Source organism: Festucalex cinctus, chromosome 15 (genome assembly GCF_051991245.1).
Source record: "Festucalex cinctus isolate MCC-2025b chromosome 15, RoL_Fcin_1.0, whole genome shotgun sequence".
NCBI classification, from domain to species: domain Eukaryota; kingdom Metazoa; phylum Chordata; class Actinopteri; order Syngnathiformes; family Syngnathidae; genus Festucalex; species Festucalex cinctus.
Window position 1 is genome coordinate 10,467,565 of NC_135425.1, and position 18,124 is coordinate 10,485,688.

Genomic DNA, 18,124 nt, shown 5'->3' on the forward strand with positions numbered 1-18,124 from the left:
ATTCGTCATCCTAGTCAGTGTTCGTTCCTATTAACCTTGAATAGTCTTTGCCACAAAATTCAACATTTTGGTCATAAATAGAGAAGGAAAAAGAGAAACTTTTCAAAACCACACCCCCCAGCTTTATTTGAGCAATGAGCATTAATCTAATGCATATAAATGTGAAGAAAAATACAGCACTCTTTTGATACAGTGCAAGAGTGTAAAGCACAATGACGCTCTATCAAAAGAGACCTACATGAATGTGACCGAGTGTTTGAGTGGGCAGTTAAAAAGCCTTTAGAGTCCACTGAAATGTGCCAAAAAAAAAAAAAAAAAAAAAAGCATGCATCCTGCCTGATGCTGCCGTTTCCATCTACTCGATCTCGTTGGATGTCGCCACGGGGGCCTTGCTCTGTGTTGCTGCAAAGAGGACAACGATCATCAGGATGACGCACCAGATGTTAATTCCTGTATTCTTCTTAGATCAATAACATTCTTACAGCATATTTAGAAAATACGCTGGTCAGCCAATAAACACATCCATAAAAAATGTATTTTTGTTGCAGCACACAAAGACCATTGTGTCCCTCAAACTGAGTCAGGACTCATCAGACCACATGATCTTGTTCCATTTGCTCCAGAGTCCAGTTTTTATACTCCGTTCACTATTTCATTGCACCCTCAAGGTTAACAAGTCATCTTCTGCAAAACCTTTTCCCAAATACATACTTTTTGAAGATGTTTACGTCTAACCTATTTTAACGTTTTATTGTTGCATTAGATGGTAATAATAACCTAACTTTTAGTACCTCAAATCATCTCTAACTTGATTTTTTTTTTTTTTTTTACTGATTCAACAAGGGTCACAATGTAGAATATCCATCCATTTTCTATACCAATTGGAATGGAATGGAATCTACGACCAATGGATTGAAACACAATGGGAAGCCTGGCGGGTTGCCAAGCAGTGCCCCGATTTGTCACATGGGGACAGCCACATACAATGCTCCTATAAGGGGGGAGCACTTGTGAACTGGGAAAAAATAATCAGAAAAATTACTCTGAAAAACAGAAGTTGGTGCTCTGTTTTTTGGAAAAAAAAAAATTCAGTTATTTTGGAATAATTTTCTGTTTTTTTGTTTTGTTTTGTTTTTAAAATGTTTTTCCCGTTTTTTTTCTGGATTTTTTTTTCCCCAACAGAAAAAAAAGAAGAAGAAAAAAAGAGAAAATTAGTCACAAAAACAGGAGTTTTTTTTTCTTCAAGTGAATGCAATACACTTCCATACATAACTATTTCATCGTGAGAGGAAGCCATTAAACCCACATAAGCACGAAAAGATCCATAGTATAGTGATCCTTGCAATAATTAACCAATGGAAGACTCACAACTTACTGCTTCTTCAAAATTTCACGGAGCACAATGTTTACCTGGACAAGGCCCACCCTCCAATGTGATGTCATCAATGGCGATGTCACTCCTGACGGATGAACCTCTGGTTGCTTCAAACATTATCTGGGACAGAATAGAAAAAGGCAAGAACACGTTTATTTATCTGTGTAGCGCCTCAAGTCATCCAGATAAATATGGAAGATACATTTCAAACATTTTGAACTGAAAAGGCCTTTTCAATTCAAGGTCAAACGACTTCAACGAAAAAAGAAAAATCCTTTTGCCTCAATTGAAGATTGTTTCGGTTTTAAGAGTGGACTTGCACAGCGGCATTGAAAACTTCAGGATGAATTCTGTGAAAACAAGTTGAAATATGAAAGCTGTATTTTCCCGCCTTGCCTGATGTTGGCTGTCACTCTGGTATTCCACCGTGGCCCTCAGCCAGGCGATGCTCTGCTCGCCACTTCGTTGCCACAACAAAATGTCTCCCCCGTCTTTTTGGAGGCGAACACTGAGCTGGCCCGTACTCGAGCCGTACATGTGGTAGTAGAAGCGCAGACACTGAGGTCCCCTCGAGCCCCTGAGAGAGCGGGACAGCAGGCGAACATTCTGGCCGGGCAGCATGGGAGATGCTTCCATGTACAGGTAATATCCTGTCAAGCAAAAGACATCGGTCATATAGTGGATATCAGGGGTCAGCAACATTTCCTGTCAAAAAGAACCATTTTAGGCCAAATAAATAACAAAAAAAAAAAGCCAGAAAACATTTGAACATTGTGTAGTATGAGTCTAATGTACAGAGGGCCTAAGAGCTGCACCATAACAGAAAAATATGCAGCATCCACTCGTTCTTCTACCTTTCGTCTTCGGTTTTTGGATTTTCTTTTCCCCCCTTCTTTTTTTATGTGTAATTTGTCATACTTCATTTTTCATATATATATATTTTTAGACTTTATTCCCTGACATTTTTTGGCAATTTTATGGCATATTATGGTAAATTGCTGCCTCCTTTTTTTTTGAGACATTTTATGGCTTTTTTTTTTTTTTTTTTTGCTTTTAAATTTCTGACATTTTTAGCAATTTTGTGAACATTCTATGGTCATCTTTGGGATTTATTTTGTTTTTGGAAATGTTATAGTTTTTGAACGTTTTTTTGCCCTTTTAAATCAATTCTCTGACATTTTATGGCAATTTTCTGCTTTTCCTCTTTTTGGATACACAGAAGTTTTACAGTTACAGTGATTTCATGTTATTTTACATTTGACATGTAAAATTAGAGTTTATTTTTGTCAGTTAAATGGTATTTTTAAAATACAGGGAAAAAAACTGTAAATAAAAAAGTAAAATCTATTAAAGTACAATTTATTTATTTATTTTACAGTGCATTTTATGGTCATGTTTTAGACGTTTTTAGGCCATCTTTAAAACTTTTTTATCCACCTTTGTTTCCCTTTTTCTAACAGCTTAAAAATTTGGACGATGACATTTTTTGGAATATTCCATTATTTTTTACGTTTTTTTTATGTAATCATGAATTCATTTAAAGGATATTTTAGCTAAATAAATATATATATATATGTAAAATATTACATAAATTCCTACTATTTTTTTTTTTTTTTTTTTTTAGAGATCCAGAGGGAGTCATAGAGATGGACAAAATAGCCACATGTCATCTTCCTAAATTCTTTTCCAAAGGTCTTAGAGCCCCATGAGCAACGCAATAAATAAAACTGTGAGCCGACTAACCCCGTATATTTGGCGGATCTTAATCTGCACGAAAATTTACGGACCTCCATGGCTCACGGGCTTCCTACAGCAACGAAGCTCTATAGCCATCGATTTTAAAAAAACAAAACTGTGTTTTTGGGGGGCAGCTACAGTGAGCAGATGAGTAGGTAGACTCTCACCCAGTCCACTAGTGTGATCGCCTCTGGGTCCAGTGTACGAAGTTGGGGTGGGACCTCTCCTCCATTCCCAGTCAGCAGCATCACTCTGCTTGTCCTGAGTGTAACCACAAAGGCCCGTTGCAAAGTCACAGCAACCTGGAAGGGATGAGGACATTCCTGCAGCAAGAAAACATAAAAAAAAAAAAAAAAAAAAAGCCCAGTTGGTTTGTTTTTCTGTACTGCTGCTTCCCGTCAAAAGCCTTGGTTCAAAAAAGTCTTGAGTTACTGAAAAGAAAAATATATTCCCAGCTTGGTTTGTTTAAAAAGACATCTCTGGAATAAATTTTACCTGTCGCCAACTCACAGTCTCCCAGACTCATGGTGATGTCATCAAGAGCCACAGAGCCGCAGTCCCACAGACTCCGGCAGGTGCTGACAAAAACAACCTGAACAGCAAAGACACATTTTGAGCCTCCTCGCTTGCATCACTTCCCTTTCGGTTCTGCAAGACTCTTTGACCCCCATGAGGGAGGAGACATTGATCTTTTCTTCATCTGGGTGAAGAAATGTTTTCAATGCTGAACAAAGAGTAAGTGGAATGTGTCCTCTGACAGCAGCTGCTTGACATACTAAGGAGTCACATGATCCTTTTCAAAGCTCTCATAGTCACAAATGCAATTCATCAGAGCAAGAGCCCAAATGGATTAGCGCTACATTACAATGTTTAAAAACAAATCCCGTCCCCATTATACGTAGTGTTGATTGTGCACTGCTTCCTGCTCGCAAGATGCCGGATGGTAGACCAGAATTTCTTCAAAGCCATCCACAAGTCTTTCATAATGGCCTCTTCCAACTCCTCCTCCGCCTGAGGTTTTTGCCAAAGCTTGGCCAGCCGGTACCCATCAGCTGCCTCCGGCGTTCCACAGCCCAAAAAGGCCTGATAGGACTCCTTATTCAGCTTGATGATGGCATCCCTCACTGCCGGAGTCTATCAACGGGTTCGAAGATTGCTACCCCGACGGGCACAACCACCCTATGACCACAGAACTGTTTGGCTCAACAATGGAGGTCATAATGGATATGGGCAAAGTCGTACACAGGATTGAACCTCAACGTACAAGTGCCAATCCCGAGGGCAATAAGTATGCCCATCGTTCCGCACCTCCCACCATGGGCAACTCCAGTCTAAGAAAGTCTCAAGAGGACTATCATAGCCTAATTTGTGTGGAGGCCAGCTCGACTATATCGAGTTGGACTTTCTCAACGTCCTCACCAAGTTGAGCTCCTTCCCTGCCAAAGAGGTGACATTCCACATCTCTATGGCCAACTTCTATAGCCGCCACTCAGCTCACTTTGCACCCGACCCACGTGGTCTTCTTTAGACCCACTTTGCCTCTTTGGGCTGTTCCATAGGTGCACCAGGTGTTCGTCAACGAGTTCCAGAAAAGGGCCACGGTGACCTGCGTCTGAGTGAGGGAAAATGGCATCCATACGTATCTTTCATCATAGGAGGTCTTTGAGCCATGTTTTGTCACCTTGCACGTGTTTGCCCCCCAACAATTTAGCCCAGTTGTGTCCAAACTACGGCCCGGGGGCCATTTGCGGCCCGCCGTCCATTTTTCAGTGGCCCGCGACATATGCTAAAAATGGCATTTGACTCAGTTCAAATAAAATAAAAACAAAAATGTTTGGAGATGGTCAAAGTAAGAAGGGAGGGCGTCGAAAAACACAGGTGCTATTAAAGGCTATTTTAGTTAATTAAAACTAACGAAAAAACTAAAATTCAAAAAACAATTTCGTTAACGAAATAAAACAAAAACGAAGATACTTTAAAAAAAAAGAAAACTAACTGAAACTACATTTTAGGTTTACAAAACTAACTAAAATAAAACTAGAATTATAGCAAAAATGTCCTTCATTTTAGTCTTTGGTAATTAATTTAATACATGAGCCTTTGGGGATGATTTTAAATGTAATTTTTAGTAGATTTAGTTTGATATAAACTGGAATAATGACGTCGTGCCCATCGTGTTTTTTAAATGTTGCGCACGAGTAATACACATAAAAAAAAACCTAAAACTAATACTGAAACGAACTAAACTAAAACTAAGCATTTATTAAAGAACAAAAACTAATAAAAAACTAACAGAACCATCCTGAAAAATAATTAAAACTAAATTTAAAAAAACAAAACTCAAACCAAAATAAAAACTAAAATGAAAAATTCCAATAATAACCTGACTGCCATATTACAAATTGGTTTACTGTATATTGGTACACTGTAGCATTTTTCTAAATATGCAAAAGCACAAATAAATTATCTGTACAATTTTTAGGACTAAACACAATTTCTCTTCATAACATTATGTGGCCCTTGCGTCCTTCTGATTTTCTGTATGTGGCCCTCACATGAAAAAGTGTGGACACCCCTGATTTAGCCCCTCGGATTCTTGGGACACATAAACCCCTTCACCATGATTATGTGAATGCTCAGGGATGGGAATCTCAGATTTTCACAATTGTGGGTGCTTCTGAAACGTATCCGCCATGATAAAGGGGATTCACTGTTCTGCAACTTTAAATGACTGTGCAGATTTTCTTCAGTTCTTTCGGAAGGACGCACATTTATTGCCCACACTACCTCATAAAACAACATTTCCACTCTCCCTCCTGACCTTGGCGGGCTGGGATGTCTGGAAGGTCACGTCAGCTGCTATCCAGATCCCTCTGGACTTCTCCCCCTGAGTCCAGATCTTCTCCAGGCTGCTGCCCTGTTGCAGATACACGGCAAGGGCCTGGTCCGTCTGGTTGAATCCTGCAGTTTTCCTTGGGTGGTGAGTCACTTGAATATATGCATTCGTAGAGTTGCCAAAAAGTCAACTAAATGTCACTCACCTCTCAAAGAGAAGTAAAATCGTAGGCAGTACTTCATGTTTGCAGCCAGTGTCGGGCTGACTAAGCGACTCATGTAGCTGGACTGTGTGCTCAGCTGGGAGTGAGCCAACAAGAAAGTCCCTGAAAGAAAAAGAAAGCAGACAATATTTTACTGTTTTGTGAGAAGAACGTATTTGCATTTGAGTTTTAAAGCGCGATCACCTAAATCCCATAAAGGGAACAGTATCACGTGGTAGCAAACAATATTTTGTCAGTGAATGCGATTTAACCAAATAGCACTTGTGCAGTCAGAAAGTAGGAAATATGTCAATTGGATCTTCTAAGGTCACAGTTTTTCCAGCTGAAAGGAAACAAGACATGGCTGACAACCTCTATAAGGGTGTTATTTGGATTTTCCATTTGGAGAGCTAATAGAAATGATAACAGCAAACACAATACATCTAGTTTAGCCAACAGACAGGAAAAGAGACAACTGTCCTTTGTGTCCTTGTCTCATCCTAAATTGGTGACCCCGACGTGATCATAACTATAACAACAATATCGTGATATCGCGATATTAAAACTGCCACAATATATCGTCGTCATCATGTCACGATATTAAAAGCAGCATATCTGTTAAAAAAAAAAGAGTCGGGTTGATTTCCATTTGTGCAGTTCTAGCACCCTCTGGTGGCTACTTTGTTAGTGCAGTTGAATTTTCACAAGGCATGTTTTGGCCCTTTTTGTTTAAAATCCATGCTAATGGTCAGACGAAGGGGAACGAAATGTGCTTGTGAACAGAGTCAATATGTGGAGGAACTCAATATGTGCTTATATTAGCAAGTAAGTGTCTCAATATTAAGTGTTATTAGAGATTGTCGGTGTTTAGATGCATTGCTGCAATGTACAAAAGTGCAATATTGTGTTGTTGGTTTTTTTTTTTAGGATGAGCTAATTTTGTACAATTTGTTTTTACAAAACTTTTATTTGTATCGCCAACCTCGCCACAATATCGTGATAATTATCATATCATAACGTTCATATTGTGATATTGTATCATGATGTTGGATATCGTTACATCCCTAATCAGGACGCAACAGTAGCAAAAACGGATCTGCCGTACCTTCTCAGTGTCATGGTTTGGGTGTTTTTTAATTTTTTAATTTTTTTTATTTTCTGCTTTTGTCAAGGTTCTAGTTTTGAGTGGGTTTTGTTTGAGTTTGTCATCATGTTCCTTTTAAATTGATACTTTACTTATTTCGCCATTTTTGGTAGTCAAACATTAATATTTTGCCTATAATAAATTTGACATTTTCATTATTTTTCACGTACAATTAGTACCTTTCAAAACACATTTTGCAACTTGCTGTCGACTGAAATGACATCACAAGGGCTCGGGTAACCACAGAAATCAAAAATCACAGATCAGCTTGTGAATGTCACATGACTAAAGCTAAAAAAAACAGGTGAGATGTGATTGGTTACCTGAGCCCTTGTGATGTCATTTTCAGTCGATTGCAAAATGTGTTTTTAAAGGTACTATTTGTACATGAAAAATAATGAAAGTATCAAATTAATTATAGACAAAATATTAACTTTTATTGCTATAATGGGCTAAATAAGTGAAGTATCCCTTTAAGTTTCTCTTATGATCTCTTTTGTTCTGCTTTCCTTGTGTGTCTCCCATTGTCTCGTCAAGCATTGTCCTGCCCACCTGTGTTTGCCTGACTTCCTCATGTGTCAACCTATCAGCACCTTCTGCCACTTGTGTCTAGCCCAAGTGTGTCTCGTTGTGTCAATTTGTGTGTGGGTGTCTATTTAGTCTCTTGTCTCCGCTCTGTCTGTGTTGATTCATTGTTGTTTTCCTCTTCATGCTGCCAGTGTCTTGCTACGTTTGTCTTTTGGAGTTTGCGTTTGTTTTGTTTAATTAAACTTCTTTTTTTTTACTTCACCTCTGCCTCCTCGTCCTGCTTTCCTGCATTTTGGTCCACAACCACACCTTAAACACGACACTTAGAGTGGAGGTAGCCAGGCAGCTATATTCAATTCACACCACACCACAAATGCCTTGACTGAATTTTGGCAGCACAACCCAATGAGACAACTCGCCTTCATCTCCTCGTCTCATAATTTGATGCATTTTTTTTTTTTTCTGACCTAAAATATTTTTCATGCAAATAACTGATATTTTTGCTAATTACTGCATCAGCATACTGTAGTTTAAGGACTATGATGCATACGTCTTAATGGAGACATTGAAGTCGAAAGGCAGCGATTGAGTTCTGCTGCAACAGCTTGATCCAGGAATTTACGTATCCTACCTGCTCCGGATGTGTGGTCGCCGTTCCTAAAGATATTGGGTTTGACAGACACTCTCCTCCACAATGATCCTTTTGCCTGGTCTTGAGTGTATTGGCACAAATCTGACTCAAAGTCACAGTTGGCAATGGAGGCATCAAAAGTTGGCTCTGTGAAAAATGATTATTGGCTTATTACAGAGGCAGCATCACGGTATGTTTATCATGCATCTGTCCCGTCTAGAGACGAGCGTTACTTATAGTGAGCCATAATGTATGGTTAAAATGATAAAGTATGAATATTTAAAAGTGTTATGATTCGGAAGAGCTAATTATTTCACAGAAACATGAGTAAATATTGAAATAAGATACATTAACATGCAGCAGTTGATCAAAATCTGACAGCCTTGAGTCATTAAAATTCACTATGGCTCACCTGTGTCTGAGCTGCAGAACTCAGGCGAAAATGAAATATCATCAACTGCAACGTGGCCGCCTCTTGGACTATTGAAGGCCACCTCGAAAACCACCTGAGGGGTATGACACATGCACACACCACACTTGACACAGTGAAGAAGCTTTTTCTTTGTATATATGGGCCTTTTTTTTTGTTGTTGTTGGTGTGTCTTGCATAGATAACATTATGTACATTCATTGATTACTTGATGCAGGATATATTAACTCATTCACTCCCAAAAACGTATTTATACGTTTTTTAGGTTTTTTGTTTGCTAGAGTTTTTGTATGAAGGCTTTGATGCAGTTTCTGACCTGAAGTGGTCGCTTAAAGCGATGGTAGTTATTACCAAGTATTTTCAACAGGTTTGTGAATAATGGTGAAACTTAGCTAATTCTAACGCTAATTCTAACGCTAATTCTAACAGATAAAAAAATATACCGTGTTCTTTTTTTCCTGATGAAAGAAGAGACATTTTTCTATTGTTAGGTTCCATGTTTTTATAGCAATAGAACATGAAAATGGCTGGGAGTGAATGAGTTAAGGACCACAAGTGCCCCCCCCCCCCCCCCCCCCAAAAAAGTAAATAAATTAATTAATCTCAAATAATAACATGTAAAAAAAAAAAATACACAAAATGAGTGCTTGCAATTTACATTCCTTGTTTGATTCTGACCTGCACAGAATACGGAGCTTTCACGTCCACCTGCACAGGTGTCCACTCTCCGTACGTCGTCCCACTCCAGTCACTCGACGTTTCTGACTCGGCCCTCCACAGCTCTTGGTACTGACCGAGTGGATCGCGGGTGTAAACAGAGAAGAGGTTGCCTCCCTCGTCACTGCGCTGATAGTGGAACGTCAGGCAGCCAGACATGGGCACCATGGTCATGGGAGACACCAGTTTGGCCACTTCTTTGAACATTTTGGAGTAGATGGAGTCCACATACATAAAATGACCTAAGAACCATGTTTCATGTTATTGGTAGAACTTGAAATACAAACCTCATACAGTATATTTGAACCAGAACCTTTTTTTAACTAGACTAAGTGCAATTTCTGAGAAATTGCGTGGGAATGCTGAAAGCTGAATGCTAAGATTTGAATGCATGTGGAATGCTTAGGAAGTAAATTGAGATGAAATTGAAATTATAACCTCCTGGTTACTGGACAATACCAACTGTACCACCGAGCAGTTTCAGACACCTGGTAATGATAAGTTATATGTATGGAAGTGGGCATGCAAAGTGATACTTAGAAAAAGTTCAATGTCTGTCCCATTGAAAATGAATGGGAAAAAAGTTTATATTAAATGTTAAATTGTGCAAATACTGTAAGTAATGTGGAATCAAACAATATAGACCCCGGGAGGTGTGAATTTTTTAAGCTAGTTGAAATTTGAACAATGTAAATTGGAAGTATTATATAGGAGTTGTTACACGGCAAACAAGTGTTGAGAATACAAATCACAATAAAATATGTGGGAATGCTTCAGCATTCTCACAATTAGGCAAATGCTATTGCATCATGGAGCTCTCAGATGTTTTGTCCTCTACTTTGATCCACATTGGAATGTATATGGTGACATTATTAACAACAGAAGAGGCCTCAAGTGAATTTAGTGCATGCAGACTAGAGCAACATGTGGAATGCAATCATAATGTTGAGACACATACTGGTGAGCTTTGACATTGTGGATTGCCCTTTTATTATTATTATTATTTGTACATTTTGATAATTGCTATTACCACGTTTTGTTTTGTTTACCGATTTGAGAAAACTGGAGAAAATTTCCAGTTGCTCTGAACCTGACATCCTCAGAAGTTTGTTTCGGCTATTCAGAACTGACAGATGTTGGCCAAAAAGCAAATCAAATCATGTGAGTCATATTTGAAAACACTTTGAAAACACATAGGCTGCCAGGCCTATGAAAACTCAATTCGCTGTCAGTAAAATTTGAGCTAAATGACCCTGAAAGGAAACGTATCATGTCATTTCTTAGACAATTCCAACAAATGTAGTTCATTAAATCCACAGTGTGTGGTAAAGCAGCAGTTTCACAATAATTTGGATGTTGCACTTGCTGATGGAATATTGGTGAACGAGCCTGGGCAGTGGAAATCTCATGTTGTGGTTATTGCTATACTGCTCTTATTGTGCTTGCAGGGCAGTGCCGAAACATATGCAGTCGATAGAAATGCTGCTGAGCTACATTACATGTTACATATTGCAGTTATATAATGAATCAGTCACTCAGGATTTTGTTGTTGTGTGTGGGATTTTCAACATTGCCATTGGAAGAAAAAAAATGGAATATTGAAAAAAAACGTACTCCAGACAGTAAGCGAGAGCACAGTTTTCCTAGTATGTCGCCAACATTGCTCGTTGGTGCTCCATCAAGTTTTCCATATTAAGAAAGTTGGTCTCACTGAAGAATGAAAAACTGGGACCACTGACCATAGAAGTTAGTCCCACAAGCATGACAGTACCAAAATGTTTACATATGAAGAAAAATCATGAAAATGCTAAAACGCTCTCATTGTCAAAATACTTCTGGAACAAATTGAATGAAAGATGCAGGAGGTATTTAAAAAACAACAACAAAGCGACATTTTTAAATGTTTAAAGTAGGGGTGTCAGGCGATTAAAATTTATATTTGTAATTAATCACATCACTTCAATACATTTTCTATCTGTTCAATTTTTTTTTCTTCAAGTTTCATACACTTGTTAACATAAAAGTGAGAAGGAAAAATGTTAAACTAATAGAAATAAGGCTGCATCTTTTTGTGATTGATGCAGTAATTTCATAATAATTCATAAAATTAAGTTAAAATTAAAAGATGAACTGTACTATAAAAATGTTTTTAGCGTGATATTGATTTGTGTTGAGGTAACTTCTGCCACTAGATGGCATTATTGCATTGTAAAGATATTGGTGACAGCTCAGTGTATTTTCTTTTCATATTACCAGCTATCTAATCTTTAACATGAAGTAACTTGTGAAATTCTGCACATTTGTAATATTGGAAAATACAACTCGACCCTAGTCTCCACAAATATATGCATTATTATTAAATTTATTACTGCTAAATTTTGACGTGGGCGTGTCTTTTACATTGCCCCAGTACAAGCTTTCCAAGTAAGGGGCGGTCATTAACAACTCATTTGCTCCCAATAACTTATAAATACGTCTTTGGGACACTTCAAACATTTATAAACAGAAAAAACATTTATGTTTTTTTTTATTTTTTTTTATTTATTTATTTATTTATTTATTTATTTATTTTATGCTAGCTTTGTTACAGCCTCTGAACTACAAAGAACGGTTGCAGAATTGGTAGTTATTGCACAAACGGCCAGCAGGTGGCAGCAGAGCAAAGGAGATCAAAAACAAGCTCAATTACTCACAATTCTAAATAGATTTGTGGAAATTGATTAAACTCAGCTATATTCCAATGCTAATTGTTGCAAAACGGAAACAGCTAGAAATATACTTTCTTTTTCTTGATGAAAGAAGAGACTTTAATCTTTCTTTTCATAGGTTCCATGTTTTTATAACAAGAGAACACAATATTCTGTGGGCCTTCCAAAATCAGTCAAAAACGGGATTGCTTCTGTGAAAATGGCTGTGAAATGAGTCATTAATCGCGTGTTAAAAAAAAATTAGTGGCGTTAAAAGAACTTTAAATGAACTCAAAGTGAACACAGTAATTTTGACGCCCCTAGTTTAAAGTCATTTGTCACTGACCTGTCCTGTTGTTGTGTGTGTGATCATCTGGCAGGTTGTTGTGAAGCAGCTGGCCTCCACCACCGCCACCCACGAACCAGTTGACATTAGCATTCCACTGGTTATTGTACCCGCACAGGTGAGACTCCTCAAAGTCGCAATCTACAAGCACGAGAGTGAGAAGAGAGCGAGCGGATATTTTAGAGTCTGTGTTTGCGATTGTTTGTCTGCATCTGTTAAATGAATCCAAACTCTCCTGCCCATGTTTTTCCACAGCTATCCTTGATGACTCGAGGACCACGTTCAAGTTTCATACAGTATGTGGTCCACCCAAAAGTCTTGTAAATGAGCACCAGCTGAGAGCTGAGCAGAACCATATGGCGAGAACACACGACACCTGTCATACTGATTAGCGCCGAAGTCCGAAAGGAAGTGCGCTGGTCAGGTCATATGTGCAACACATTGATGGAAATCCTTTTAAATTCAGTTTGATTGATGGACTGAATTCATATTGTGCGAGTGAAGCGGTGACATCACCGACCCAGGCAGTATCCGGGGCTAATGTGCATCTCAAAAATGGCCACGCTGCTCCCAGACGTCCGCCCAGGTATCCCTTCGATCACGATCTAACAGACAACACATGGCGAGTAAATGTGAGTTACCATGCTGTGATGTCAGATATAAATGCAAAATATTCTTTCAAAAAGTCATAGCGTTGGAAGACAGGATTAAAACAAATTACAGTACGAGCGATCCATTAATTTGATTAATGATTAATACCTCAAAATACCACATATTCAGATAATTACAATTAAGTACATTTTTGGAATATGAATTAAGCAACAAAAAACAACTTTTTATCCATCTCAGGGGGCGGCCATTTTGCCACTTGCCTGAATGTGACAGAAGTCTCGGCTTGAACTTGAACAATAATTCAACAAACTATCTTTTGCTTCTGATTTCAAAACCGGCAAGCCATCAATTTGGTGTGTATATGTAATAATTTGATGTTTAAATAGTTATGATTCAATAAGGGAAGCTGTAACTACAAAGTATTCCGTGACTGTTGTGAAGAACATTTTTGACTTGACTTCCGCTTTAAAGGTGTAGAGGTTCAAATTGATCTATCAAAACAAAAATTATGAGAATGTTTACGTTTAGAAAAAAACCCCCAATAAAACAATGACCTAACTATATAGCCCAGTAATGGGCAACTGGTGAACTAATTTTGGAAAATTAACATCTTTACTGGAGCTGACCAATTTTACAAGTGCCTTCAAACCTTAAAGTGGAAGTCAACCCCCCCAAAAATTTGTGACAATAATATGTTCTATGCTGCCCCACTAGTGCAAATACGGGATTTAGGTTAATATTATGTTAGTGGAATATGAGTTAAGCAGCAAAATCCATTAATGTTTTTTATCAATATTAGAAGGTGGCCATTTTCCCACTTGCTGTCAAGTGAATATGACATCACAGCAGCTCAGGTAACAACCAATCACAGCTCTGCTTCAGAAAACAAGTGAGCTGCGATTGGTCATTGCATGAGCACTGAGTAACTGTGATGTCATCTTTAGTCAACAGCAAGTGGCAAAATGGCCGCCCCCTGAAATGGACAAAAACGGCTGGATTTTTGCTGCATAACTCTTATTTCACAAATGTAATATTAATCAGAATGTCATGTTTAGACTAGTGAGGTCACATGTAACATATTATTGTCAAGAAATGATAAAAGTTGACTTCCCCTTTAAGACTGTACTGTTAGAGAGCTGTTCGTGACTAGAAAGCCAGGACCAAATTAGGTCAAGAAAATGATATCTTTCCTTTAAACTACAAACCAGATTATATGTTCATAGAATTTAAACACAAACCTATCTACCTAGTTTGGTTTAAGATGATGCAAGATTTCAAGATAGATAGTCCCACTTGTCATATTCCTTCCCCTCAGATCTGGTCTCAAATCTGTTTATGTGCTTAGAAGCCTACATGTATAGTGGCTCACCCTCGTGTAGGTCGTGACCTTGTCAGAATCAGAGCCGCCTGCCTTCAACATACACATATGCTCCACTGTTCCCACACAGTGTTTACATTAGTAGTTTGCCACACTCTTTGTATCGAGCTCAATTAGGGCCTGCGTGTGTAATGTCGACCTACTTCTGCTTTCCTTTCACCACATGACATGTTTCACGACCAATGCAGCTGTTTTGACTTAGAAGGTTTGCCACTTAATAGCTGTGGGACTTGTATGGTTTGGAGGTACCTCATCAGAAATAATTAGAAGCAACAGTGATTGCAGCATAAAAATTGAGTTTAACATTCGAGGAAAAGGTAATAAACAACTTATCATATCATTTAGTAAATGTAAACTCCAAACATATATGAACTAAAAATGTCTTTTACCCTCGCGGTCTCAGTGCTGTTGGACAGGTCCATGCTTGCAATGACCCAGCTGTCTGACGGCATTTGGCTGCTCCACAGCGGCCTGTCAAAGCTTCGTCCTTCTGTGCGCTGCAAGACTTGCAGACTTCCTGTGCCGCTGATCTGGTAGACCAACCTCAGGCAGCTCCACTCACTCTGCTCCAGAACCGGACTCAACAAGACCCCCGTGAAATCTGCGGGCGTGTCTACGTCGTGGTCATCGTTCACAGCAGCGTCCACAGCGATGAATCGGCCTGCAAGAAAAAATATAAATATATGGAATATATCTAAAAAAAAAATGTTTTATCATAATTAATTGCAATAATTAACTCATGATTACCGTAATCTCAGTTTTTATATCTGGTCTAAATATACAATAAAATGCACAATGATTTTTTTTCTTTCTAAATTTTCATGCTTGTGTTAACATAAAAGTGGACAAAAAATGTCAAACTAATAGAAATTGATTGATACAGTAATATCATGATAATTCATAAAATTCAGTTAAAATGAAAAAAATGTACTGTACTGTAAAAAAAACAAAAAACAAGTGTGATATTGATTTGTGTTGAGGTTATTTTTCTGCCACTAGATGGCAGAATTGCATTTGTAAGACGTTGGTGACAGCTCAGTGCATTTTTATTTTCATATTAAGAGCTAATCTTTAACATGACGTAATTTATGATAAAAAAAAAAGAAAAATTAACTCAAAATGAATGCAATAAATTTGATGATACCAAGGTATCGATAACTCTAGATTGATAAAATTTCACCCCCTAAAAAAAAAAAACCTAACAAAAAAAAAAACAATGACAAAGTTTTAAAAATGGTTTATCCCAATCCTTCTAATCTGTAATTCCTAATCAGAACAAGACGGCGCTCAATACTGGAGTTGGCTGTCGTCACAAGTACCGATACCTTAAAATAAGGCCGAGTATCACAAAGAAAAGACACATCCACTATTCACATTTTTTTTTAGCTGTCACACACATGAAAAAGGACATTTTGGTAAGTATGATTACATAAAAAATAACTAGCATGCACCAGAATCACTGTTTTAATGACCGTATCCAATTGCTCAGATTCTCATGTGCAAATACTGAATGAGAATTATAGCTAAGTCAACAATAAGTCATTTGTTTCCGCCGCTGAATAAATAATCTGATAATCATTCATCAGCAAGCTTTGATCGCTTGAAATAAACAGAGACGTCACGATGTGATTGTTCACAGCTCTCTTCTCTTGTGCGGACTGCAGAGCCCGACCCAATGAGAATGCCGAAATGTGCTCTTGCACAGAGTCCAGATGTTCAAGGATGTTGGAGTCAATGGAGACCAGATGTGGTTCCTCTCACCAGCATGAAAAGTGTGAGCCATCTCCATTGACAAATGCAACATTCAGCATGCCAAAGGACCCTGCTTTTTTTGTGTGTGTGTAAACTTGTAAAAATGACAAATAGGAGCACAGAGGATAACATAAAACCAGCCCAATTACCATCTTTGTGTAGAGTCCAGCTACTAAAGTCTGCATCTGACATGTAACCGCAGGTGTTGGCCTCAAAGTTGCAGGATCCCGGCAACAACTGCTTGTGGGCCTGGACAGCGGCTTGAGGGGAGAGGGGAGGAAAGCGAGAAAACAGACTGAACGGCAAGTATGAATCACACAAATTGGCATTAAACAAATATATCCCCATGCATCAGCACTGGCACCACCATTGAAAAGTACTCACCAACTAGTGCCAAAAGGTAGAACGGAAGCATTGCAATCATCTGTAGTTGGAATCTCTGATAAGATAAGAAAAACAGAAAAAAAAAAAGAATAAAGTTTCCGCTTCAGCTTTGCAGACTGTCGTCTGAGTGTCTCTCCAGCTCACAGACTGGCAGCACACTGCTGACTGTCCCGAGTGTGGAAGTGGGTGTGTGGACAGCGCGGCCGAGTGAAGAGGAGGGGAGTGAATGGGTGGAAACAAATGATGGAGGATGGAGGAAGACAAGAAAAAGTGCAGAGGAGGCCAACGAGATGCATTGATGCGAGTCAAGACTTGCAAAGTTGCTGTGATAAATTTGAAAGACAGAGCTGAAGTGTGATTTAGAAGCATATTTAACCTCCGTGACATCACTGTCATTCTAAATAGAGCAAAGTTTGGTTTGAGCATAACTTGTGAAGCTTTCTTTCATTGCAGTTTGAAAAAAAAAAAAATGTAATCACGACCGCCAGTTTTGAACTTTTGTTGCCCCTCAAGGAAAAATCTGTTCTGCAGCTGGCAGTGCATCTATCCATCCATTTTCTATAGCGGGTGAGCTAATACTGGAATGGTTGCGTGTCAATAATAAGGCAGACACCACGCCATACAACCAAAACTTGTTTTCTTGCCATTCCACAGGACCTCTAATTAACTGTGTTCAGTTTAAAAGTGAGTCTGTAGCTTCAGTGGAAATTAAAAGGCCATGGAATTTACTTTGGATTTTGATAATAAATCTACTTTAAGCAGACAAATTATGCTTAGAGTTGTCTTAGGCTTGACCTAAATCATCCCTTATGCTGCCATAGGACGAGACTAAGGGGGATTTACCCAAGATGCAGAAAGCTTCTCTCATCATCAGCTCTGTTGTCTGTATCCTATTTATAGTGGTCTTTCTCCCTCCGAAGAAGATAGTCTGGCAAACAGAATGCTACATTTATTGCACATCACTATACTGGCCACTGACATGGTTCCAGTAATCCGTCTGCTTGTCTTTAGGAAACTGCTTGCAGGCTTTTTTTGTGCATCATCTTTCGAAGGAGACTTCCTTCTGGGACGACAGCCATGCAGACCAATTTGAAGGAGTGTGCGGCATTGACAGGCCGACAAAACAGCCCAACAGACACTCCTTCAACCTCTGCAGCAATGCTGGCAGCACTCATATGTCTATTTTCCAAAGACAACCTCTGGACGTGCACTCACCTTCTTTGGCCGACCATGGCGAGGCCTGTTCTGAGTGTATCCTGTTCTGCTAAGGCACTAGACGCTTTTGGCCACTTGCTGCAGCTCAGTTTCAGGGTGTTGGCAATCTTCATATCGCCAGGCCAGACTCTATAGTCCCTCTCCTGTGAC

At 38.7% G+C, this 18,124-nt stretch overlaps 1 protein-coding gene across 2 annotated transcripts; it reads right to left on the reverse strand.

Annotated features, from left to right (window-relative positions):
* Window positions 1-99: 99 nt before the first annotated feature.
* On the reverse strand, window positions 100-18,124 carry LOC144002575 (MAM domain-containing protein 2-like). 2 transcript variants are annotated; one of them, XM_077497929.1, is made up of 16 exons: window positions 17,975-18,124; window positions 16,760-16,814; window positions 16,525-16,635; window positions 15,013-15,284; window positions 13,154-13,238; window positions 12,634-12,774; window positions 9,562-9,842; window positions 8,866-8,959; window positions 8,454-8,600; window positions 6,154-6,273; window positions 5,934-6,073; window positions 3,608-3,704; window positions 3,280-3,435; window positions 1,772-2,025; window positions 1,411-1,495; window positions 100-402 (listed from the first exon to the last, which is right to left on the reverse strand). In XM_077497929.1, exons 2-16 carry the CDS (start codon window positions 16,797-16,799, stop codon window positions 356-358), a joined length of 2,070 nt encoding a protein of 689 aa, XP_077354055.1. In that variant the 5' UTR covers window positions 16,800-16,814; window positions 17,975-18,124; the 3' UTR covers window positions 100-355. The 2 variants fall into 2 exon arrangements, with proteins under 2 accessions (XP_077354055.1, XP_077354054.1); XM_077497928.1 differs by lacking the exon at window positions 17,975-18,124 and having other exon boundaries at window positions 16,760-16,901.

Coding starts and splice junctions, on each gene's coding strand:
- LOC144002575 (XM_077497929.1), bottom strand. CDS start 16,799: ATGATTGCAATGCTTCCGTTCTACCTTTTGGCACTAGTTG. Junction 13,239..15,012: donor ACAGCACTGAGACCGCGAGG/GTAAAAGACATT, acceptor GTTGTCTGTTAG/ATCGTGATCGAAGGGATACC. Junction 3,705..5,933: donor AGACATCCCAGCCCGCCAAG/GTCAGGAGGGAG, acceptor TTTGCTGTTCAG/GTTGTTTTTGTCAGCACCTG.